General features: G+C 47.8%; 2 protein-coding genes across 7 annotated transcripts; one reads left to right on the top strand and one right to left on the bottom strand.

Moving 5' to 3' along the window:
* The first annotated feature begins 745 nt into the window (after window positions 1-745).
* Window positions 746-8,709, top strand: LOC119019487 (gelsolin-like). Its single transcript, XM_037098124.1, has 19 exons — window positions 746-898; window positions 2,053-2,253; window positions 2,670-2,824; window positions 2,901-3,062; window positions 3,144-3,203; window positions 3,290-3,379; window positions 5,440-5,529; window positions 5,692-5,824; window positions 5,921-6,009; window positions 6,122-6,250; window positions 6,326-6,412; window positions 6,576-6,709; window positions 6,860-6,950; window positions 7,037-7,207; window positions 7,367-7,541; window positions 7,631-7,752; window positions 8,163-8,240; window positions 8,315-8,375; window positions 8,470-8,709. Exons 2-19 carry the CDS (start codon window positions 2,061-2,063, stop codon window positions 8,631-8,633), a joined length of 2,184 nt encoding a protein of 727 aa, XP_036954019.1. The 5' UTR covers window positions 746-898; window positions 2,053-2,060; the 3' UTR covers window positions 8,634-8,709.
* Window positions 8,710-8,800: 91 nt separating this feature from the next.
* LOC119019486 (disabled homolog 2-interacting protein-like) lies at window positions 8,801-26,163 on the bottom strand. Of its 6 annotated transcripts, XM_037098118.1 has the most exons (23): window positions 26,039-26,163; window positions 25,770-25,883; window positions 25,504-25,622; window positions 24,939-25,041; window positions 22,884-22,960; window positions 22,338-22,447; window positions 17,416-17,560; window positions 17,159-17,331; window positions 16,797-17,068; window positions 15,626-15,834; window positions 15,095-15,239; window positions 14,839-14,983; window positions 14,478-14,714; window positions 13,726-13,915; window positions 13,360-13,595; window positions 13,164-13,255; window positions 12,599-13,075; window positions 11,921-12,195; window positions 11,707-11,820; window positions 11,503-11,625; window positions 11,302-11,381; window positions 10,881-10,968; window positions 10,531-10,701 (listed from the first exon to the last, which is right to left on the bottom strand). In XM_037098118.1, the coding sequence occupies exons 2-23, from the start codon at window positions 25,828-25,830 to the stop codon at window positions 10,531-10,533; spliced, it is 3,642 nt and encodes a 1,213-aa protein (XP_036954013.1). In that variant the 5' UTR covers window positions 25,831-25,883; window positions 26,039-26,163. The 6 variants fall into 6 exon arrangements, with proteins under 6 accessions (XP_036954014.1, XP_036954017.1, XP_036954018.1 ...); XM_037098119.1 differs by lacking the exon at window positions 26,039-26,163 and having other exon boundaries at window positions 8,801-10,701; window positions 25,770-25,830; XM_037098120.1 differs by lacking the exons at window positions 24,939-25,041; window positions 25,504-25,622; window positions 25,770-25,883; window positions 26,039-26,163 and adding an exon at window positions 24,579-24,636.
* Between the last annotated feature and the right edge of the window lie 40 nt (window positions 26,164-26,203).

Raw genomic sequence — 26,203 nt, 5'->3', positions numbered from 1 at the left:
ATTCAACTACTTTAATTTGTCAAAGTAGAAATTACATTTTATTATTATTTATTAGTTCATATTTTTTTTGTTTTGAATGAAAAGGACATTGTGTGTGTGTGTGTATAATATTATACAGTATTATTGCATGTGGCCTGACCGACAATACATGGACCTTTGAGTCATTGAAAAAAATCTTTGTGGCCCTTTAAGATTGATATTTGAGTACCCCTGCAGCAGGCTAACAGACGGCTCTGGTAATATCAGTGAGATAGAGGGGAAAGAAGAACACTGATGTTGAATGTGCAACACATTATTTTGACTCTGCCCATATATGGGCATATGCCATAAGGAAAGCAGGTCAGCTTCTGGTGACAATGTTGCATTTGTGGCTGCTAGATGTTCCATAGCAACCACAAAAAAACCTCTGGGTCTATTTTAATCATTATATTTGATTTCTTGAATTTTTATTTTTTTAAGGCACAGAGATCCAGGACTATTCCCAAAACATCCGGGGCAATAGCCGCGAATGCCCAGGTCTAACAACACACCTGCTGATAAGATACATAGAGCCCCTTTAATGCCTGAGTCATAATCACTTGATGAGTTGTTGATATAGTCAGTAAAGTATCGGATTACTTCCTCCATCACAGATAAAACCGAGCAACCAGCCGAGAGTCAAAGGAAATTCAGACATTCAGTTGTTTATTGGATAAAACCAATTCAGCTGAACCTGATGATGTATTGATCAGATTACCTGTCAGCAGCTGTTGAGCTCATGGTCTCTCAGCTGGGTGTGGCTCAAACAGGTAGAGTTACCTGCAGCCTATCCCTCACAGCCCCTCCCCCCTCTCAGGTGTCTCAGGTGGAGCTCAGCCTTCGTCAGTTTTCACTGAGCAGCGTCCAACAAACACTGACGGTGAGTTTGTCTTTAACTCTTCTCTCTGCTGCTGATCAATGTGTTGATTATTGTTGAATCAATCAGTTTGGTGGCTGAACACTTGTATCAAACTGTCTCGGTCTTTGGACCAGAACCAACAGATTCAAACAGGAAACAGTTTGTAGTTTTTACTGCATAAACTCTTCATCATCATCTTCATCCTCACAGTCTGTGTTCATCAACATTCAGCTTCACAAACAATGAGGCATTCACTGTCTGTGGGGATTTTCAGTGTTTCCTGGTGTGTTTGTGTCCTTTTTAAATCTGTTTAGATGAAAGCTGATTTGTCACTTCCTGCTTCTGTCTGCTGCAGCACAGATGTTTAGTGTTGAGGAAATGAGTCACTCTGTCTCTGTTGCAGATGATCTTTCATCTCGTTTTCTCTACAAATGTTTGATTTGTCTTGTAAATAAATCAATAAAGAAAACAGAAAAAAGACTCTGCCCCCTACAGGTGAGAGCACTGTGTTAAAGCTGCAGTCTGGAGTTTTGAATGATAAGCTCCCAGGTCAGCCTTTCCTCCTCTGTCTTCTACCAGAGTTAGAATACAAGCCAACAAGCTAGATTTAGCGACAAGCTATGTAGCTGAACTGCAACATCGTACAGCCATATGAGCTATTGCCAGTATTAATGTAACCGCAGCCATCTTGGCCTTGTGGTTAAAACACAGAGTGAAACATATATCCAGCAGGTTCTTACCTGTCCAGCAGAAAAGTCCTGACAGACCCGCAGCTCCTCCACCTCTGAAATGATGCTCTGATATTTGTCCTTGTTTTCTCTCTGGCTCGGTCCAGTTCTTCGTTTCTAACTGCTTTTCTTCTTAAGTCTTCTTATTTCTTCTCTGTGTTGCGGGCGATGGTGGGGCATGTTTCTGCTCTGTTGTTGTTGTCTGTTCTCCTCCATTGTTTACAGTTTGAGTATAAACTATCTGACCAGGTGAGAGCAGACACTGCGGCTGTGCGGGGGAGGGGGCTGCCCAGTGCCTGCTGCAAATTACAGCCACTGTGTGGAGCCACAGACAGCTGACCTGTATCTGATTCTTCTGTCAGATCATAATGACAATTTTAGCAAATATAACCAAAAAAACAATTACAGACTGCAACTTTAAGTGTTGTGTGACTCCGCCCCCTACAGGTAACAACATGGTGTTCCATCCAGAGTTTGAGCAAGCCGGCCAGAGGGCGGGGCTTCAGGTGTGGCGGGTGGAAAACATGGAGCTGGTTCCTGTTCCTAAGAGTCTGTATGGAGGGTTCTACAGCGGAGACGCATACCTGGTTCTCCACAGCACCCAGAACCGCTGTGGAACCCTGCAGTATGACATGCACTACTGGCAAGGTACTGCAGCAGGTCATGTACTAATACTGCATTACATCATGTACCAATACTGCATTACATCATGCACTAATATACTGAAATATGAGTAAAAAAAAAAACACAATGGTACAAGTTTAAACCTGAGGAACTCGGTAGCCCACTGTAGTAATTGTGATATTAGGGGCAGCTGTGGCTCAGGGACAGAGGCAGTGTCTTGTTATCAGAGGGTCGCTGGTTCAATTCCTCTGGTCTGCATGTTGAAGTGTCCTGGGCAAGATAGTGAACCCCAGACTGGTCCTGGTGTGCTCTCAGTCACATTGGACAGAAGAATCTAATAAATGGATCAATACTTGTAGTATTAACAGCTGTTGTCACTGTAACAGCTGTTTTGTTATGTCACTCTGGTTCTGCTCTCTGATTGGTTTGTTGTCCTGCAGGTTCAGAGTGTTCTCAGGATGAGAGTGGCGCGGCGGCCATTTTTGCCGTGCAGATGGATGATTACCTGCAAGGGACACCAGTCCAGTACCGTGAGGTCCAGGGTCACGAGTCCAGTACCTTCATAGGGTACTTCAAAACTGGACTTAAGTACATGGTAACTACAGGAGCAGCACACTAGAACTCAGTGACAACAGTTTGTGGCACTGATGACATCATTTCCTCTCACACAGAAAGGGGGTGTGGCCTCAGGGTTCCAACATGTGGTGACCAATGATGTGGAGGTTCAGCGGCTGCTGCAGGTCAAAGGTCGACATGTCGTCAGGGCGACGGAGGTTCCTGTGAGCTGGGACAGTTTCAATCATGGAGACAGTTTCATACTGGACCTGGGAGAGGTGAGACAGGTGGAGAGGTGAGACAGATGTAGAGGTGAGACAGGCAGAAAGACAGTTCTGTACCTGTCTTTCTTTTTACAGGAGATCATCCAGTGGTCTGGTTCCCATAGCAACCGCTTTGAGAAGCTGAAGGCCACCATTGTGAGTGATGACATCATTTCATGACCCCATCATTATCAGAGACATCATGTGACTGATTGATTGATTATTGAATGTTTTATCGACAGGTATCTAAGGGTATCCGTGATGACGAGCGCTGTGGGCGGGCCAAGCTGCTGGTCTGTGATGAGGGGGAGGAGCCAGAGAGGATGCTGGAGGTGAGCAGAGCCATCACCTGACTGAAAAATACACACAAATACTACAAGTACACTATGAACTACAGTACATGTACCACATTTTGTACATGTTGTATTGTTGATTGTTGTTTCCACACAGCGAACAGACATAAAGGTTCGTCACCCTGGAGGTTTAATACTCTGCTACTGTCTGATGAGGCATTCAATGTCTTTACTGAGTCCTCAGTTAATGAGTTTAAAACTATTAACAAACGGCTCTGTGTCTTGACTCACTCACTGACAAACAGCAGTTATGATCCTCATATGACGGCTGGACAATTGTTTCTATATTTCGTTTTGCTCCATCGACAGTGATGTCATGTTTCTCTCTTGTGACAAATGTGCTTATTGTTAGACGCTTTGGACAAAAGTTTCTTCTAAATGCAGTAAATGTTAATATATGTAAATGTAAATTAAAGCTGCAAGCAGCGATGAATGGGCCCTCGCAGTACACGCAGTTTGGGCTGTGGCGACGTCGGAGAGCGTGCTCACTTGTAAATGTCATGTTAATCAGATGATGTTTGTCTGACTTCCTGTGTCCAGTGGGTGGCGCTATGGCTATGACACAGTGTTGATGCATAGACGTATTCAGGGTGACACCCTCTACATGCATAAGAAATTTGGTGTAGATGGGTAATTGTATGTTGTAATTTTAAGGAACTGATGTTTTATGGGGAAGCATTGAAACTGACCACACCGCCACAGGCAGCAGGTTTGATGGAGGCAAACTGCGCACATCAAAGGACCTCAGTCTGCTCAGCAGATGGAGACGACTTTGGCCTTACTTGTACAGGACATCTGTGTTGTGTGTCCGGTCCAGTTTACGTGAACACCCAGGTATTTGTACTCCTCCATGATCTCAATGTCAAAATCCTGGATGTTCACCGGTGCAGTTTGAGGAGCCTACCTCCTTAAATCAATCACCACCTCCTTTGTCTTGCTGGCATTGATGCACAGGTGGTGGTGAGTTTCATGTCATTCGGACAGACCAGTGTGGAGATATGCAACACTTCCTGTTTTGACTAAAATCTACAGGAATTTCTTACTTAATAACTTGAGTATTGTTTGAAATATTGAAATTTGTTTAGCAAGCTTTTGTCAGGACAGTCCACAGATGCTGTGTGCAAAGTTTTGTGCAAATCGATGAAATTGCCTGAGAGGAATTTGAAAAAGTAGGTTTGCGACATTTCACAAATTTGTGCAAGGAAAATGGTGGGCAATGCACGTCTGATCCCAGAAGAAATTAAGTTCTCTATCTAAGCCATGCAGAACAATAAAACACCGGGCCCAGACGGATCTTGTACAGTTCTTTAAGAAATGTATTAATAAACTAGCCCCTTTCCTCCACTCTATAATGAGGTCCTAGAGCGAGGTTCATTACCCCCCACTTTAACCCAGGCCTCCATGTCCCTTCCCCTGAAGAAGGTAAAGACCCAACATCCTGTATTTTTTATGGCCTTTGTCGCTTCTTAACATTGACGTTAAGATTTTGGCTAAAACATCAGCAACTCGCTTTAAAAAGGTTCTTCCTGTAATCATATCAGAGGAACAGAACAGCTTCATCAACGGGCATCAGCTGTTTTTCAGTGTCAGACTCCTTTTGAATGTAATCTTCTCTGGACATTCCTCTTCAACCCCTGAAGTAGTTATTTCGATTGATACAGCCTTTGATCAGGTAGAATGGCAAAATCTTTTTCAGCTTCTACAATGGTTCTGTCTGGGATACAAGTTTTTTTCTAGGATCTGACTCTTATATACTTGCCCTGTGGCCAACACGCGAATAAGTCCCGATCTGATTATTTTATGTTGTCACACAGCACCGGCGTTCAGATCTCTCGGTCTTGAATTAAAATTGTCACTGTATGCTGACGACCTTCTTAAACAGTCTTATATTCCTTTCCTGCTCAGCCGCTCAGAGTCTTTAGATCAGACTACAACCTCTTTCTTGTGGGGCGGTAAAGACCCCAGAGTGAAGAAGTCCTTACTGCAAAAATACACTTTTGATGGTGATCTTGCCATACCAAACTCTTCCTGTTGACCAGGTTCTCGGGGAGAAGCCAGAGCTGCCTGAAGCTCACAGTGATGACACCAAGATGGACGCCTCACACAGGAAACAGGCAACACTTTACAAGGTAACACTTGATGACAACACAGTGACAGGTTCCAGGTGCTTCTCACCTGGGTGATGTCTTCATCCAATCAAGTTACTGGGGTCACTCATGATGTCACTGCTCTGCCCTCACAACATGACCCACAGCAGGAAGTGTTCACCTGTCTGTCTGACTGTCTGTCAGGTGTCTAATGCAGATGGTAACATGAAGGTTACCATGGTAGCAGAGAAGAATCCATTCTCCCAGGATGCTTTGCAGTCCAGCGAGTGCTTCATCCTTGACAATGGAGCCAACGGACACATCTACGTGTGGAAAGGTTCAAACTGGTCTGACAACAGTTCAGTACAGGTCACCCACCTGTCCTGATGATGTGGTTTGTAACAAAGCTGTGTGTGTGTGTGTATGTGTGCAGGTAAGGAGGCGAACCCTGAGGAGCGTCATGCCGTTCTGCAGAGCTCAGAGCAGTTCATCATCCAGATGAAGTACCCAACACACACACAGGTAAACAGGTGGAGCTAAACTGTCCGTGCAGGCGAACACATGGCATCAGCATAGGCTCATCTACCTGTCCTAACTGTCTTAACTGTCCTCCCCTGTCTGCGGTCTCCCTCAGGTCCAGGTCCTTCCTGAGCACGGGGAAACTCCACTCTTCCAACAGTTCTTTAAGAACTGGAGGGACCCCGATGACACCGTTGGCATGGGAACGGCCTATGTATGCAGTCAGATCGCAAAGATCAAGAGGGTAAACCAATCAGGAAGAAGCTCAGGACGTGATGACATCAGAGCTGCTCTGTCACTAACTTTTCTGATTGGACAGGTTCCGTTTGACGCATCGACACTCCACCAATCAGACGCCATGGCAGCACAGCATGGGATGGTGGACCGAGGAGACGGAGAAAAACAGGTGAGGGTGGGGCCAGGTGTGTCTGACCAATCACAGTGCTGCTGTAGGAGGATGGACCCCATCAACATTCAACACAGTGTGTCACTAAGACTCATGGGAGATGAAGTTCTTCACTACAGATAAAATACTGTTTTAACTGTCTCTGACCTCTGTCTGTCTGCAGATCTGGCGTATTGAAGGATCTGATAAGGTTCCTGTGGATCCGTCTTTGTTTGGTCAGTTCTATGGAGGAGACAGTTACATCATTCGGTATCACTACCAACACAACAACAAACAGGGTGACATAATCTACATATGGTGAGATACACACGCACACGCACATGCACACACACACACACACACACACACACACACACACACACACACACACACACACACACACACACACACACACACACAGCAGCTCCCTCTGGTGGTGACTTTTCTCTATCTGTTGTCTGTCCTCAGGCAGGGGGCGGAGTCTACGCAGGATGAGGTTGGAGCGTCGGCCATCTTGGCTGTACAGGTGGATGATGAACTGGGAGGAAGTGCTGTACAGGTACAGTCGCTGGGAACTCTGGGACCAGTTTTCTGACTCCACTCAAACACTGTGTCAAACCCTCCGAGCGCTCACTCTGTCTGCAGGTGCAGGTGGTTCAGGGAAAAGAGCCGGCCCACCTCATGAGCCTGTTCAGGGGCCAACCAATGGTGGTGCACAAGGGCGGGACCTCCAGAGAGGGCAGCCAATCAGAGGTGGCAGATACCCGCCTGTTCCAGGTTCGAGCCAATTCAGCGGGAGACTCCAGAGCTGTGGAGGTGAGAAATCAGACGGCAGCAGTTTAGTGTGTGGGGTGTTCATGTCCTGCACTCACTTTGGTACCTGTATGCCCCATGATGTCACATCATATGGTTCTCAGGCTGGTTAATGTTCTGGTCCCAGTGTGAACCAGTCTGACTAGTGTAAACCCTCCTCAGGTGGACCCGTCCTCCCCCAGTCTAAACTCCAGCGATGTCTTCCTCCTGCTCTCCTCCTCTGGATGCTGGATGTGGAGTGGGAGGAGCAGCAGTTCAGCTGAGGCCCGGGGAGCAGAACACCTGGCTGAGCTCCTGCAGGTGACCCCCACCTCTCTGGGGGAGGGGCAGGAGGAAGGTGAGGGTGACAGGGACACTTCCTGTTTGTCTGTCAGCTGTTTAACCTGACCACAGTCTTTGTGTTGTCGTGTGTGTGTGTGGTTACAGATGCATTCTGGGATGTGCTGGGGGGGCAGAAGGAGTACTGTCACTCCCCCCGGCTGAAGAACAACATGGAGGCTCATCCTCCTCGTTTGTTCGCCTGCTCCAACAAGACCGGGAACTTCCTGGTGTGTCTGCAGACCTGAACACACGACCCGATCACACAAGCTGAACACACGACCCGATCACACAAGCTGAACACACGACCCGATCACACAAGCTGAACACACGACCCGATCACACAAGCTGAACACACGACCCGATCACACAAGCTGAACACACGACCCGATCACACAAGCTGAACACACGACCCGATCACACAAGCTGAACACACGACCCGATCACAGGACCTGAACACACTATTTCCAATGATGCAGGTGCACGGTTCACTCAGGTGTTCAGGGCTGTTGCTAGGATACTTGATGGTTGCTGTTTACTTTGTGGCTGTGTTAAGTGTTCCTAAATGATTTGATTATAAATTATAATAACAAATGTTTTTGAAAAATAATATTAAAGCTGTGTGTGTGTGTGTGTTCAGATGGAAGAGGTTCCAGGTGAGTTGACACAGGATGACTTCGCTCCTGATGATGTAATGATCTTGGATACCTGGGATCAGGTGAGTCTCTCATATCATCATCCCCCATCTGTGTCCTCTCTTCCTGTGTCCTCACTTCCTGTGTCTGCCTGTAGGTCTTTGTTTGGATCGGAGATGAGGCTCATGAGGAGGAGAAGATGGAGGCGGCATTATCAGGTGAGACGGACAGGAGGTGACATGGATGGTGAATCAGATGCTAACTGAACCTGGTCCAGGTGACTCAGCACACTAACTTTGTATTTGTGTCCAGCTGTCAGGTACATTGAGAGCGACCCGGCAGACAGAGACCCTCGTACCCCCACTGTGACGATCAAACAGGGATTTGAACCGCCAACCTTCACAGGCTGGTTCCTGGGCTGGAACCATGATTACTGGACCGTCAACCAGCTGGAGCAAGCCACTGGACATCTGTGACATCACTTCCTGTTTAAACATCAACAAGGAGCTCTGAGTTCTGATTCATTCTTATAAATAAAATCTGTTAGTGTCAGCTGGTGCTTGTGTGTGTGTCTAAGTGCAAGAGTGCATGTGTGTGTACCCGCTTGATGCAGAGGTTTGATTCATCGCCATAGCAACCGTTGGATAGTGTAATAGTTTATTGGAGCATCTCTTTATAAATACTGATGTTGATAAATAACAATAACAGAAAGTTTCATAAATACAGAAGAAGAGAGACAGAAGCCACAGTGAGCACAACAGAGTCCAGCAGAGTCCAGCAGAGTCCAGCAGAGTCCAGCAGAGTCCAACAGAGTCCAACAGAGTCCAGCAGAGTCCAGCAGAGTCCAGCAGAGTCCAGCAGAGTCTAATAGAGTCTAATAGAGTCCAACAGAGTCCAACAGAGTCCAGCAGAGTCCAACAGAGTCTAATAGAGTCCAACAGAGTCCAACAGAGTCCAGCAGAGTCCAACAGAGTCCAACAGAGTCTAATAGAGTCTAACAGAGTCCAACAGAGTCCAACAGAGTCTAATAGAGTCTAACAGAGTCCAGCAGAGTCCAACAGAGTCCAGCAGAGTCCAACAGAGTCTAATAGAGTCCAACAGAGTCCAACAGAGTCTAATAGAGTCTAACAGAGTCCAACAGAGTCCAACAGAGTCCAACAGAGTCTAATAGAGTCCAACAGAGTCCAACAGAGTCTAACAGAGTCTAACAGAGTCTAACAGAGTCCAGCAGAGTCCAACAGAGTCCAACAGAATCCAGCAGAGTCCAACAGAGTCCAACAGAGTCCAACAGAGTCCAGCAGAGTCTAATAGAGTCTAACAGAGTCCAGCAGAGTCCAACAGAGTCTAATAGAGTCTAACAGAGTCCAGCAGAGTCCAACAGAGTCCAACAGAGTCTAATAGAGTCTAACAGAGTCCAACAGAGTCCAGTAGTCCAGTCTGCACACAACAGCTGTGTGTGTGTGTGTGTTCACAAACGATTAAACACAATTTAAAGTTTTTAGTTTTACAATAAAATCTGCTGTTTACATTAAAATCAGTAGAATTCTCTGAAACCACACAAACTAATGTCTGTCGCATCAGCCTCTGACCCAGATCAACTAAATGCTATGGAAGCCCGAGCAGCAAAATGCTCAACACAATCACACAACATCGTCGTCGCTAATAAATCCCCCCTGCTCCCAGGCTTTCTGCTAAGCTAGGCTAACCCTCTCTGTGCACTGAACACACAGACATGAAGCTGATCTGACTAAAGTGTTAGACTGTTCCTTTAAGACGAGATCTACTATATAAAGAATAAATTGATATGAACTGTCTACGGGTGTCTCTCAATAAAGTTGAACTTTTTCATAAACACAAATTGCTAAACACCAGAGCCATATACAGCCACAGTTGATCCACTTAGTCCAGTCAAACCAGAGTCATATATGGAACAAGTTACAACAAAACCGTACAGGTGGAGTTATTCCATTCAGACCAGAGTCCAGTCAAAAGCCATGTACAGGTGGGGTTGTACCAGTTAGTCCAGAGCCGTATACAGGAGAAGTTTTTCTATAATAAAGACGTGCAGTTTGGTTGTTTGAGGCTCTCAACAGGAAGTACCAAAAGGAAACAGGATATGATGTAATATTTCTGTTCAAAAAGGAAACATGCAAAACAAAAACCCAAACTGAGGGGTAACCTAGCAACAGGAGTTCAGAGGTCAGATCCATCTCAGGCGGTGACATGTTATTGGCAGGTCTGTGGTAACTATGATGGTGTTGATTGGTGCAATTTTTGACAGGTGGGGTTAAAGAGTTAGCCCCACTTCCCGCTGCCACCCATACTTCAGGCAGATAAGCTCCTCCCCCTCCTTCTGTCAAAGCCAATCAGAGTTCAGCAGTTGCCAGAGTTCCGGAACTCTCCGTTCTCAGTGATCTGCAAAGAAGACGTGTTGCTAGGAGACAGGCCGTTCCTCTGTGATGTCACAGCGTAACGCTCCTTCAGCTGAGTCAGTGCCGCCATCAGACGACTGTTCGCTGCATCGAGACTCACAATCCTCTTTTCCTGAGAGACAGACAGGCAGGAAGAGAGACAGACAGAGAGGAAGTGAGACAGACAGGCAGGAAGAGAGACAGACAGAGAGGAAGTGAGACAGACAGGCAGGAAGAGAGACAGACAGAGAGGAAGTGAGACAGACAGGCAGGAAGAGAGACAGTCATGCAAGAAGACAGACAGACAGGTACCTGCGCCTCTATGATCTTCTGTTTAGAGTCGACCACCGCCTGCATGTCGGAGTGATCCTTCTTCAGCTCCTCCTCCACTGCCATCAACCTGCACAGGTCAGAGGTCATGGGTCACTTTATTCACAGGTGGAGGACTGAGTCACATGACTCAAGACCTATCAGAATGCAGCAGTCTGTCATGGAGGAGGCTGTTCAAATAATAATGATGATAATAATGTTTACAGTGACAGTTGATGTGGGCGTACTGTCATACTGAGTCATGTGGTACCTGTGTCTGTATCTTACACACAAGTGCACCGAGCCAAAGAAGAGACTCTTCAACACAAACACGGATCTTTAGATAAACTTCATACTGTGATCATTAGGTAATGCTACCTTTAGGTCAGTAGACAGACAGGTACAGAAAGACAGGTGTACAGACCTGCTGATGATGCTGTTCATCTGGAGGTCTTTATCATCCTGCAGCCTCCTCAGTCTGCTCTCTGTGTCCTCCAACCGAGCCTGAGACACACACACACAGGTGAGATTCAGGTAACTCCTCCCATGTATGTCACCCATATGTCTCTGATCACAGGTGAGACAGCTGACTCAGGTGTGTTCAGGTAGCTCAGGTGTGATTCACCTGGTACTCCTGCAGCATGCGTTGGTTCTGCTGGTCCTGGATCAGCAGTCGGGCTTCACACTCGTCCTGTCGCAGCGCTGCCACTCGTAACTTCTCCTGCAGTATCGCAATCTCCTGCTGGTACTGCACACACACACACACACAGAGTCAGGCCTGGTACAAACCAGTAGAACCAGTACAGACACGATGGGAGGAGCCTCTCACCTTCTCTATGAGGGCGTCATCATGGCGATCGTCCTCTGTGTCGCCGTATGAGGAGGCAGAGTTCATGTTGAGCAGCCAGGCGGCAGTCCGGTCCAGTGCGCAGGGAGACGGTGCCTGAACACACACAGAACCAAACTGAGGCTGTCAGCTGTTTCTATGACAACACCTATGACCTGTCAACACTGACAGGTCACCATGGTAACTGCCTGGTTACCTTAGCAGCAGGTCGTTGTTTCTCAGGGCTGTCTCCTTTAGACGATGATGACGTCTGTCTGAGACGAGACTGACTGCTGCTCGGCCAATCAGGACTTGATGACATCATGCTGCCGGAGGCGGGGCGGGGAGGGTAGGCAGGGCCTCCGCCACCGCTGAGCATGCTGGGTGGCGTCCGACCTCGAGGAGGTCCTGGTGGAGCGGATGAGGGTGGAGGAGGCTGATCGATGCGCCTCTGAGGACCTGAGGAGTTCTGACGAGGGGGCGCGGTGCTACCTGAGGGGGAGGGGCAACACAAGTGACAAAATCAGGTGAGCCTATGATGGACAGGTAAGAATCTTTCAATCAGAGAGCTGCACATGCTGAACAATGAGCCTGAGCCTGTCATTGAAACAGATACAGACAGTGTGGATCAGAGATGTGTTGAACAGGTGAGAACACCCGGAGGCTCAGGTGATGAACAGGTGAGAACACCTGGAGGCTCAGAACACCTGGAGGGCTCAGGTGACAAACAGGTGAGAACACCTGGAGGCTCAGGTGACAAACAGTTAAGAATGGTGTGACCTGGAATCAGCAGTCCTTCTCATAAAAATAAACAACACAAAGATCTGTTTTTTTTATTTATATGATCAGTTCTTTTTATCAGGTATCTGAAGCGGTGATTCACTTCCTCTCTTACCTGTGAGCGTCTCGTTTACGGACAGAGCTCGTCTCGAATACTCCTCCCCACTGCTGCTGCTCGACATGGCCGACATCCTCTCCCCCCTCTCCCCCCTTTCTCCCCCTCCCAGCCCCACGGACATCTGCGTAAGAAACGCTGGTTTCGTTGCCATGGTGTTCCTGTCGTCGGCGTTTCCCTGCGACCCCACAGAGCCGTCTGACGGCGTGGCATCCATCTGCTGCCGTGGTGAAGTGGTGGTCATGTGATAAACTGGATTTTGGAAGGAGAGGGGGAGTAGCCCCGTCCTGCGCTGCCATTGGCTGTCATCAAGGCCATCGCTAGGAGAGGAGTCCTGTAAGTCGACCAGGGACAGACTGCGGCTCTCATTGGTCAGTTCTGGTCCCTCCCGCCGGCCCCCATTGGTCATTTCGAATCCCGCCTCGTTCTCATTGGTCTCTGAGTAGGACGAGCTCGGAGCCGGAGAGCCCTGCAGGCCTACAGGAAGTGACATCACCGGAATAGAATGGTTAAACCCATAAGTCAAAGGTCAGGAGTCATGTGATGGATGAAGGTCAAAGGTCACCTGAGGCCGGCTGAAGGCTTGATCCTTTAGTGACGAAGAACAAGTCTTTGTTCTCCGGAGTCGGAGACGGGAGTCTCGTGAAATCTACCAAACTAGACACACACACACACAAACACAGTATGAGCTGTCTTAAGTTAATCTTATTTGTTATCATTAAATCTTACCCGCTCAATGCTAATGCTAACATGATGCTAACCCTCCGTCCAGTCCGACGCCGCCCTGCAGGCCGATGGAGGGATTACAGGTCGCCAGGGGAGGAGAGAGGGGCGGGGACAGAGGGGGTGGAGACATAGGGGGCGGGGACACCACACGCTGAGGCTCAGGAGAGGAAATAGCCACACACCCCGGATTAGCCACACCCCCAGGGTTCACCAGAGCTGCAGAAACATCTCTGAGGATCCGAGGAAGAGGTCCGAGCTTTGACAGGCATGCCTGGAGAGACAGGTAACAGACAGGTAAAGTGACAGACAGGTAGAGAGAAAGTCTTTAAAATCATATAACAAATCAGGAGCATACTGAAAACTAACCCCGACACCATGTGTCACCTGGTCAGGTGTGTTACCTGGTCGAGCTCGGCCAGCAGGGTGTGCAGGCTGGACAGCTCTCGGCCGAGGTCGATGTATCCATCAAATCCGGCTGTGTGGTTCAGCCCGTCTGGATTTGAGATCTCCTGCAGGAAACGCTGCATGCTGCTCCACTGACGCTCCACGAAGTCATTCATGAACAACATATACTCCTCCTTAGTGCCGAACCTGAGGGCACAGGTACAGGTGACAGGTGCAGGTGACAGGTAGAGGTGACAGGTGCATCTATCGGTCAAAGTGCTTTTTAAAAATATCCCCCATCCAGCTCCTTCACAATAAAAGCCTCCAGCTCCTTCACAATAAAAGCCTCCAGCTCCCTCACAATAAAACCCTCCAGCTCCTTCACAATAAAAGCCTCCAGCTCCCTCACAATAAAACCCTCCAGCTCCTTCACAATAAAAGCCTCCAGCTCCTTCACAATAAAACCCTCCAGCTCCCTCACAATAAAACCCTCCAGCTCCTTCACAATAAAAGCCTCCAGCTCCTTCACAATAAAAGCCCTCCAGTTCCTTCACAATAAAAGCCTCCAGCTCCTTCACAATAAAAGCCCTCTCACTCCTTCACAATAAAAGCCCTCCAGCTTCTTCACAATAAAGCCCTCCAGCTCCTTCACAATAAAAGCCCTCCAACTCCTTCACATTAAAACCCTCTTGCTCCTTCACAATAAAAGCCCTCCAGTTCCTTCACAATAAAACCCTCCAGCTCTTTCACAATAAAAGCTCAGACTTACTTGCTAAAGTTGGCGAGTGTCTGGATCACTTTTGCGATGAGTGTTAAGGTTCTCGCTGAGCGTTCATCTGGGTATTCCTGCATCAGGTCGAACAACGATGGTGACATCACAGCTGGACATAGGAAGCGCAGGAACAATGAGGCGCTGATGAGACGCTCACTGATGTCTGGTCGCCCCCGATTACCACACTCCTGTCGCCATGATGCAAACACCTCCTTCAGCTCCCGGGGGAAGACCCTGAGGGGAGTATACTATGTATTAACCCTAAACCCCACATATTATATACTGTATGTATCTTATGTATAACATGTGCATGTGTGTGTTTGTGTGCGTGTCTGTATGCGTGTGTGCATGTGTGTACCTGTAAGAGTCGAGTATCTTGCAGAAGGCGAGCTCGCAGCACATCCTCAGGTTGGCCTGATGCTCTGAGAGATCAGAGGTCGCACAGCGAGAAGGGTCCACCTCACAGTTCTCATCTGACTCGTACAGCGCTTTAATGAACTCACCTAAACACACACACACAAACAGACACACAGAAAGAGTTAATGAACAAAATAAACATGACAGATAAAAATCACCCTAAATGTCACACACACTCCTTCTGTGTGTGTGTGTACCAAGGGCGTCCTGCAGGTATTTCTGTCCAATCAGCTTCAGGTATTCCTCGATACTCTTCGTCGCCAACGTGTTCTCCCTGAAGATCAGCTGGTCATTGTCACGGCAGCGGTCAACCTCTGACATCATCAGGTCTGTGAGGAAGTCCTGCAGAGAGGGGTCAAAGGTCATCGTCATTAACTTTACAGAGGAAGTCAGATGAGAGAGTCTGGCGCCTCACAGTGGTCATTTGTATGACATGATCACAGCTGCAACATACGTCACAAACAGAGATGAAGTTGTTGTTTGTTACATTTAGTCACTTCCAGAAATTTTAAACTGAAGAATTATTTTATTTTGAAGGCGTGGTGGGTGTGGTCAGATGTGGTCTGATGTGGTGGGTGTGGTCTGATGTGGTGGGCGTGGTTATATGTGGTGGGTGTGGATAGATGAAGTAGGTACAGTCAGCTATGGTGGGTGTGGTCAGGTGACATGGGTGTGGTTTGATGATGCGGGTGTGGCCAGTTGTGGTGGGTGTGGCCAGGTGTGGTTACCTTGGCCTTGCCGGTGCTGTGCAGGATGTGTACAAGTGCAGCGGCGAGCTCCTCTTTGGCTCTCAGGCTAATGGAGGCTTCCAGCGTGTTGCAGAGCAGCAGGTAGTTGGAGCTGATGTACTCGGCGAACTCTTTGTACTGCTCCATCGGCAGGATAACGATGCTCTGATAACGAGCTTTGACCCGCACCGTTGGCACCGACGACTTACCTGAAAAGAAATGACTTCATCAGCGCCTGAGAGTCTCTGCTAAGGGAGAGACTTTAGATTCTCTGCCTGAGCCCGACTCGGCTCGCAAAATAATGACTGTATTTCCAGCTAGAAAACATGCATCTCTCTCTTCCCTCCATGTTGTTCGTGTGGCTGCGTGGTGTTACACCTCAGTGTCCTCAGGCTGAAAACCTGACTTGTCGCAGACGTGACATCACTCCCCGAGATGCAGGAAGAAAGCAAAAATATGTATTTTTACTGAGCAAAGTAGCAAAAATAATAGTAACGCACAGTGACTTGAATAAGTAACTTGATTACTTATTTGGAAATAATAACGTGTTAGATTACTTGTTACTGAAAAACGTGGTCAGATTAGAGTAATGTGTTACCGGCATCACTGATTGTGTGGCTTAAGTGCAACATGGAGCTTAAAAATGTAAAGAAAGCAACAAAAACAGGAGAATTAACTTTTAGCTAGTTTGGAGGAAAGTCAGAGGTGTGGAACCATTTTAAACAAGTCGTCGGCCGTGACAACGTGTGTCTGCTTTGTCGAGGGCTTTAAGTGCAGCACTTGTTGCGTCATTCATTAAGATGATTCTAAACAGATTTCTGTGGTTCGAACAACTACAACAGAATTGTAGTTGAGAGTTGTACCCACGTATTAAAAAAATGTTGGGTTTAAATCGGGCTCAGGGTCATAATTACAGTTAACGTGTCAGGCTGGGTCAGGCTCGGACAAAATGTGCACAGGCTCGGGTCGGGTCGGGCTTGATTTTTTGGGCCAAATCTAAGCTCTAATGTAAAAGAACTGCAGTGAGCTCACCTGCATGGTGAGAAACTTTTACAATTTACAAAATCTTCTGACTGTCCTGAAACCAAACTATTAAGCTGAGTTCAATGAGACCCCAGTTTTGACTGACAGGCTCCAGACACTTGATGAAGTAACTCCAGGTGAAACCTACCTCTGCTCGTGCTGGGCGTGCTCACTGCGTACCACTTCTCCACCAGCTGCCTGCCAGTCACCGTGGCGACAGGGATGTTGACCAGCCCGACATAGCTGCTCTTGTCTTTCTTCCTCTTCCTGTCAGTGTCTTTATAGAGATGAAGAGTGACGGCGCTGATGGACGGCAGGCTGCTGAAGTCAAAACGCTCGCCCCAGAAGATGTTGTCAGTCTTCAGTTTACATGAAGTCCGAGCGTAGAGACTGTCATCCAGACACAGCTCCACGAAGTACCTGAAGTACAAATAATACAGTATAAATACTACTACAGTACATATACTCCTGTCAGCACAGAGGGGGATGCAGTAGAAGTACACAGCGCACCTCTTCTTGGCGGGCAGGTCCTTGGCCTCGATCACCCACACCGTCAGCACGTTCTCCAGCCGCCTGCTGTTGTCTTTGTTGGGGTGGACAGCTCGTCTCAGATTCTCCATCCATTTGTCTCGTTCTGCTGCTGAGCGACACGAGAAACACTTCGTTCCTGTCGACGTTGTTACCTAGGAGACATGGGTCACAGGTAATCACTATGGAAACACCACAGGGGTCATGTGTAAGGCTGTGTGTGTGCGTGTGTGTGTTACCTCAAAGCAGTAGTCCTGTCCCAGCAGGGAGGAGTGAACTGGTTTGATGATCACTGATTGGTCCATCCTGAGCTCCAGCGATGACACACAACCAGCACTTAGCAATGACTCTTGGCTCCCGCAGTGCTGCCGCCGCATCACACACCTGGAAGAACAGGTACCTGTTTACACCAATGCTCCAGGTGAGATGATGATGTCAGCAGGTCTATAGTGACGTGTTCATAGCAGCCGTTAGCTGAAAGCTGTGACAGCACAGTCTCTGAGGAGATGGAGGTGGATCCGAATCAGTGAACAGGGTCGCTAACTTAGCTGCATGGCTGGATGAACTCACTAACTATCAGCAGATACATGCAGCAGCAGTTAGCAGTTACTATAGCAGCAGGTCAAGCTGTCAGTCCAGAGCTGAGGCAGAGCAGCTGGAGGACCACCGAGTGCACGATGAGTCATCAACATCTTTTACTGATTTCAAGGAAACTACAGATGACCTACAAGTGAGACGACCTACAGGTGAGACGACCTACAGGTGAGACGACCTACAGGTGAGACGACCCACAGGTGAGATGTAAAAACACTTTGTCGATTTCGATTTCACTAGAACAGTTTTATAGAAACATCTGGTGCAGCGTTTCAGTCCACAACAAAACTTTACTGACTGATTGAAGTATCACACCAGCATGAACAAATCAAGCAAACAGGTTGGAAAGGCCTCCCAGCTGGAGCCCAGGTAGCTCACCTGGTGGCACAGGAACAATGTATTAAGATCTTACTGCAGCAAAGCGGGTCAGATCCCTGATCCTCTCTCTGTCCAGCCGTCACCATCATGATAAAGACTCGACAAATAATCTTTAAAAATGAATAAAAAGAGAACTGGGCGGAGATCTGAAAGTTTGACTGAATTAACGACTCCAGTCGAAGAATGGAAGAAATTAAAGCTAGGGTCTGTAATGATGTTCAGAAACATATTTTGTTATAGTCAGTGAAATGGTCCTGCTGTCCTGAGAGTTAGTCAATACGTTATGTATTCAGAAAAAGGAACGAAGGAGAGCCACGAATAGCACGGATTGGTCAGATGCCTTCATGTCCCGCCCTCCTCTGTGCTGCACACGTCACGTTTCACTGATGCCGGAAATATTCGGCTCACTCCTCTGCAGAAATACGCAGCTGCAGGAGAAGACTTCATTTGGTTAAAATGACAGAGAAAATGCAGCCAGCGTTACTTGTAACAGCTCACCCCGCTAAAAAGGCGAGGAAAAGAAAGCCTGAGGCAGAAATGGCTGCGACGAAAAAGGCTCTGGATAAAGAAAGAAGTCAGACAACTGGAGCATGTGAAGGGCCTGAAAAGTGATGCAGAGGTTTCTCTCTTTCTGTTGGACAGGAAATGATTTGTTTTGTTTCAGGGGGGTTTGTTATTTTCATGAAATATGTAAGGTTTGTCAACTTGGCTACGTTTGTAGCTCGTATTAGCCCAATGCTACCGTTAGCTTCTTTGCGTGCTGTTTTTAGCCATGAGAATGGCCAATGACTCGGCCCAGTGTCCACTGGATACGGCCCGCTGCGTTGCAATCCGGTTTTGCTCCGCCCTCCGGCAGTCCCCACCGGCTGCGGTTTGAGTCCGCCATGGCGCAGCACAGTAGACCGCTGCCTCACGACGTGTGCTGGTGTCAACACGGACTGTTTTATTTTGAAAAGTAACCGGATGTTGTTTGTTATTTCTACGCTTTACTTCCTGTCTGCGCCGTGCTAAATTCAGCTGTATGGCTGCGTTGTGCTCCAGCATCTCCTTCTCCCTGCTGAGTCCCACTGACAGATGCGCGTTCAAGTTTTTGTGGGCGTGGCTTTGGACGCAGCACTGACGGGATGGGGAGGGGGAGGAACTTAGAGGACGTGCCACTTTCAAATCTTGCTAGCTCGCTTGCTAGCTCTCCAGGATTGTAAACCCTAGCTTTAAGTAGTCGTTCTTTTTTTAAAATATATGTTTTGGGCCTTTGTAAGACTTTATTGATAGATCAGCTCAAGAGATGATGGACAGGATGAGAGAGAGGAGGAGTGACACGCAGCAAAGGGCCACAGGCCGGGACTCAAACCCGGTGCAGCTGCAGCGAGGACACAGCCTCCGTACATGTGGCGCTGCTCTACCAGCTGAACTAAACAGCGCCTCAAGTGGTCGTTCTTTTGACCAAAACCACTGAAACTCAAAGTTACTGCAGAAACATGAAGACTCACAGTCAGTGTTCCAGACTCTTATATGAGGTGAAGCTGATGAAAGGTATGAATGTATATGTGGTGAGCTGTTAACTGTTGCCCCTGATAGTTTAAGTCTGCTGTGGTTCAGCCTCTACTTCAGAAACCACACCTTGACCCAGAATCTTCAAATAATCACACACCAGTATCCAACCTTCCCTTCTTCCTTCTTATGTGTATACGTACATATATGTGTACACACACACACATGTCCTCATTCTCCTCGACTTATCTATTGCATTTGACAGGCAACCACCAAATCCTCCTCTCCACTCTGGCTGAACATCGCTGACTCAGCTTTAACCTGGTTCACATCATACCTGACAAATCGCACCTTTCAGGTCACCTGGAATGGCCCCTTGTCCAAACCCTGCTTTCTGGAAACTGGTGTCTCTCAAGGCTCAGTATCAGGACTGGTTCTGTTCTCCAACACCCATGTTGTAACCTGAGGAACCTGGGTGTAATCCTGCGCCCCAAACACCACTGCTGTGGCCCAATCCTGCAGATTTGCCTTCTACAGCAGCTGCAGATCCAGTTTTTCCTCACAAAGGAGGCAGCACAGCTCCTGGTCCAAGCTCTGGTCATACCTCCCTCCCTGGACTCTCAGCCTCTGAGACTGAACCACTGCAGTGTATCCAGAACGCTGCAGCGCCTCGTTTGCAATCCACCCAAACTCTCCCATGTGACCCGCCTCCTCCATGACCTCCACTGACTTCTGGTTGTGGCCTGCATCTGATTCCAGATGATGGTTCTGGTCTTCGAGTCCGTCGACAGAACTGAACCCGTCTTCCTCCAAACCCTGATCAGACCACGCGGCCCAGAGAGAGCACTGCACTCTTCTACATCAGCGGGCTGGCTGGTACCGCCATCGCTGAGAGCAAACAAAGCTGCTCAGAGAAGTCGCAGCTCTTCTCTGTTCTGGAGCCTCAGAGGTGGAACAAACTCCCGACCAACGTCAGGACAGCAGAGTCTCTGTGTCTGCAGCAGGAGACTCAAGACTCACTCGACCCCACAGAGCAGGACTCCCTCCCAACCCCAAAACACAGACGACTGAAGATTGTTTCTATTTGTTTCTTTTTTCTTTATCACATACATCACAGTGATGGAGGGGCCAAAACCAGATTGAACTTTAATCCCAACTGGAACACAACAATGATAATTAAACACACACACACACAGCTGAATTAACATCACATCATATCCAAAGAGAAAAAAAAATAATTCTGTTCCTCTTTAAATTCATCAAACTGATGAAATGAAAGCAGCTGACTGTCCACACAGAGGGGGGTCAACCGTGACCTCTGACCTCTGACTACTAGCCCCCCCAACACACACACACACACACACACACACACACACGTCTGAAGCATCATCACATGAGCAGGATGATCTGTCATTCCACCATTAGCTTGTTATCTCTCGTCATTATCTTAACGAGCTGCTTAACGTTAGCTGCTTACATGCTAATTCTTCTGTGTGTCTGTGTGTGTGTGTGTGTGTGTGTGTGTGCCTGCTGTAGCTTTATATTGTTGAGCTAAACATGTTGGCTAACAGCGTGTGACTAGACCAGCTACATGCTAACCAGGCTAGCTGTGTGCAGACTAGAGCCAGGTTAACACACACACACACACACACACAGAAACGCAGCATGCATGGTCATGCAAATCAGGTAGAAGACCCCACCATGCAAACTCACACACACACACACACACACACACACACACACACACACACACACACACTGCAGCACATCTATGTACTGAGACTCACAGAGGACAAAGGCTGTTGATGCGTGCAGAGGATCAGACGAGATACTCACCGAGCATCCTGTGTGAATGCTGAGGAGGTGGAGGAGGAGGAGGAGGAGGAGGAAAGAGGGGTTAGGAATCCATGTTCTCCTTCAGCATCAGGAGGAGGAGGAGGAGAAAAGATGAGAACCTGCTGATCCTGAAGCTGTTTAGTCGAGAGGCTGAAGACCTGTCTGTCTGTCTGTCTGTCTGTCTGAACGTTAGCTTGCTGCTACTGATGCTACTCGTCTTCAGCAGCTCTCTCTCTCTGTCTGTCTCTATGTGACTCGACCGCTCTCTCTGTCAGCAGTGGCCCCTCCCTGCAGTGAGGCTGCCCTACTTCCTCCCCCATCCCCCCTCCTCACTCCCCCACCCCCCATCTCCTCCTCCTCCCTCCCCCCTGCACCCCCTCCTCCTCCTCCCTCCCCCCTGCTCCTTCAGAACATCACAGGCTACAAAAGACGGCGCGCCACCATCAGGTGTGACATTCTCAGATGAGCTGAACACATTTGATTCTCTTGACCTCCTCAACACAGACTGAGCTGTGAAGGACCGGATGCTGTAAATAAAGGTGCTGGTCCAGGAAACGTACTGACTGTGTACTAAAAACATGAGCTGATCAGCCAGCTGATGTTGTTACTGACACATCAACACCTCCCTCCCAGAGCTGAGGACTGGAACACAGACCGGGACCAGAGCTGAGGACTGGAAGGATCTGAACATGAACCACTTCAGGTCCACATTCTGAACCTTCTTCTGGAGGTCAGGGGCCTCCCACCACCTGATACCACACTGCTACCAGGGGTTTTCAGACCTGGATCCAGCAGGAGACCTGAGACTGAACTGATCTCCCACAGAGAAGACGACCAACACGGAATTGTATGAATGCATCACCTGGAGTCAGACGTGGTGATCAGGTCGGACCTCAGGCTGGTCGGACGACACAGTTTAGGCTGAGAGCGAGTTCGACGAAGAGACTGCTTCAACCTCCGAGAGAGAAACCCCTGAAGAAGAAGGAGAAGAAGAAGAAAGTCAGTCATCATTAATAATATGAATCAATCACTTATTGTTAAAGCGAAAATACTAAAACATTCCTCAGATTAACAAATTAATGATTCATTGGTTCTTAAATTAATCAGAAAGATTCAACAGATCCAGGTGTTACACTTCCCACAATGCATTGCGCACAGGATACTTTCTGCTGTGTCATCATCAGTTGTGATTGACAGCTGGAGGAGGAGGTGAAGATTGGATGAAGAGGAGGTGAGGAGCACTGAGGAGGTGAGGAGCAGTGTCACCGTGTCGCCTGCAGGTGGAGCCGCTCAGCTGATCTACAGCTCCTGTTACCATGGAAACAGCAGGCTGATCCCAGCTGGCTGCAGGAGGTGTGTGTGTGTGTGTGTGTGTGTGTGTGTGTGTGTGTGTGTGTGTGTGTCACACCGTCACTCTGGTGGTGGGCGTGTCCCCGGCGGAGCCATTGGGCATGCTCTGTCGTCGGACCCCTCTCTCTGGAACATCTGGAAGAGACAGAGAGCATCATGGGAGTTGGCCATATTTGCCCAACAGCTGTTGCTGGGGTAACTGGTGGTGATGGGTTGCAAGCGTGGCCACCACCAGCTGCTGAACATCAGTTTGTTTCAGTGACATCATGTGATAACATCGTATGTAAATACATATGTAAATACAGGGTGTCCCAAAAAAATGTATACACACTTTAGCAGCTGACAACTCAACTGCTGCAACAGTCTGTCATGCCAAGTATTAGCAAAGACTTTGAGGATGAGGAGTTTTATTTTCAGCAAGATGGCGCGCCCCTACACTACCATCGCGATGTTAGATCCTTCCTTGATGAGATCTTGCCAAACAGGTGGATTGGACGGAGGGGTTTCACTGAATACCCTCTGCGTTCACCAGACCTCACACCACTAGACCTAAAAGACGACGTCTACACTATGAGACCTGCAACAATCACTGAATTAAGAGCAGCCATTGAATGTGAATGCATGCAAATACCAAGGGAATTGTTTTGTGATGTGAGATTCCATTGCTTCGCGTTGTCAGCAGTGTCTGGACCAGAACAGACGTCAGTTTGAGAACAGGTGGTGACAAAACAATAAAATGATGTTTGTAAATTCTATTACATTTTGAAAATTAAATTAATTTTAATAAAGACCAACTTTACAATATTTAGAGTGTGTATACATTTTTTTTGACACCCTGTATAAATAATGCACATGAGTTCAGCTCAAGACAAACTTTATCATGTTGGTCTTGGTCCTCACAGAACCAAGAACTGAACCTGGGGCCACAGAACCTTCTCAGAAGCTTCTCCCTCCCCAAACAAAGAGACTGAACAGACCTCAACACCTTCAAAGCACTCACCAAAACTCACCTTTTTAAAATTGCTTTAAATGTATAACTCGTCTTATTAAAAATATTTTTAGTGGGCCGTTTTTACATTTCTAGCAGCTTGGACCAGGAGTCCAGTTCCTCCTCCTCGACCTGTTTGTCTCAGGGAGTGTGAGAATGAGTAGGCAGATGAGAGGGCAGCTGGAGTGGCAGCGTTTTCTGGGGTGATCCAGGTCTCGGTCAGGGCCAGGAAGTGGAGAGTCTGCAGGGAGGCACCGGCTTCTTGACTGCAGACTGGCAGTTCTTAGCCCCCCCAGTACTTCTAGTTCAGAACCAGTGGAGAAGGTTGGATAGCAGATTGGCTGGGTTACAGCCTCCAGCAATGTGTCCCCAGTTTGATGTCCTGACTTGGATTGAGTAGACTGAAGGAGTCTGATGTCACCTGCTGCTCACCTGTGATCCACTCAGGCCTAACAGACAGAACACATCAGAACATGCAGCAGGTGGAGGAGAGGTGGAGTCATCAACCTCCGCTCTGCTCATGTTGATGATGTCAGTGACCTCTGACCCTCAGCTGATGTTCACCTGCAGCATCTTTGACTCCACCCACCTCTGCCTCAGATCCCCCTCATGTTGCCATGGTAACTGACCTCAGATATCAGATTATGAGATTATTAATGTGACATCAAGATTAAGCAGAAAGGCTAATCCTCCTACAGTCACCACACACACACACGCGCACACACACTTCATTCAAACAGAAATATTATATTTTTCTCTTCTTACCATTCAAGTCGTCAAACTCTGTTTCAAACTCCGCTTGCAACATCTGTCTGTCTCTGTCTCTGTCTGTCTCTGTCTGACTGTCTGTCTGTCTCTGTCTGTCTGTCTCTGTCTGACTGTCTGTCTCTGTCTGTCTGTCTCTGTCTGTCTCTGTCTGACTGTCTGTCTCTGTCTGTCTGTCTGTCTGTCTGACTGTCTGTCTCTGTCTGACTGTCTGTCTCTGTCTGTCTGTCTGTCTGTCTGTCTCTGTCTGACTGTCTGTCTGACTGTCTGTCTCTGTCTGTCTGTCTCTGTCTGTCTCTCTGTCTGTCTCTCTATCTTCTTGTTCTTCTGCAGATTTTAAACCCCTCACGTCCTCCTTACCTTTGTGGGCGGAGCGAGGAGGTGCTGAGGTCACATGGAGGGTGTATCTTAGCAACCAGACTGTACAAGTCTCCGCCCTCTCAGACAGAAGCAGAGGATGAACCTGAAGAAGAAGTCTGATTATTATTCAGTTTCAAAGGCTGAGTCCGAAATCACTCACTATTCCCTACATAGTGACTACGCCATTTTGTAGTGCTGTCCAGCTGTCTAGTGGGAAATATTATACCCTATATAGTGACTCAAAGTATCCCACAATGCATCATGAAAAGTAGTGTACAACCCATAGCCACTAACCAAGCAATATTTACCATCATGCATTGCACTGCGGACGAACGCATTGAGGTTTCAATTCACGTTTCAACTGCGTGACAAAAGTGATGTCATTAAGTGTCTGAAATTGCGTTTTTATTCCTGCCGTTGAGCTCCTGTATACTGCACTATGTTGGACTCCCTGTGTAGTGACTAGGGAGCAGAATGAGTGGGTGATTTCAGACACAGCCAAATTATTAATATGTTGAAGAATTCTAAGGAGAAGAAAAAAGAAAAAGAGAAGAAGATTATTTACCTCCAGGTTATTGAGCATCAGTAATTGAGAGTCTGACAGGATGCAGAACATTTTACTCCAGACGTTAGGCTCCACCCTCTGACCACACGACAACCAGTTGATGGAGGCACTCTTTAACTCTGTGACATCATCACAACGTCAGTGCATCACACAGCAGCAGTCCTCGTCTCTCTACAACACGACCGACTCATATATATACCGTGTCACCATGGAAACCACCTGGCTGTTTGATTTACCTGTGTGAGAGGTGCCAATCATTAACTCACCTATCACCTTCATCCAGCCCATGTTTTGACACCTGGACAGGTGTTTCACCAGCTCCTCCATAGCAACAGAGAACAGAGAACAGACCTGTCTGTCTCTCACCACTACAGACGCACCTGGAGCACAGAGACAGGTATTACAGGTAAACACAGACTGGTAGGTAAAAAGACAGATAAAACACAGACAGACAGGTAAACACAGTCAGACAGGTGACTAACACACAAATAGAAGAATATAGAACCTGGAGCTGCAGGTCATGAGACAACTTTACCTGTCTGTCCGTCTGTGGAGACCCTCAGAACAACACACACCTGAACTGTGTGTCTGACTCTCCATGTGTGTTTTGGTTCTCACGTGTTGTTTAACACCTTAATGGATTTAACAGATTATCACCTGAACACACACACACACACACACACACACACACACACACACA

Source organism: Acanthopagrus latus, chromosome 5 (assembly GCF_904848185.1).
Source record: "Acanthopagrus latus isolate v.2019 chromosome 5, fAcaLat1.1, whole genome shotgun sequence".
In the NCBI taxonomy this organism is placed as follows: Eukaryota; Metazoa; Chordata; class Actinopteri; order Spariformes; family Sparidae; genus Acanthopagrus; species Acanthopagrus latus.
The sequence above is the reverse complement of the archived record's forward strand: the minus strand, read 5'-3'. Positions and strand labels throughout refer to the sequence as shown.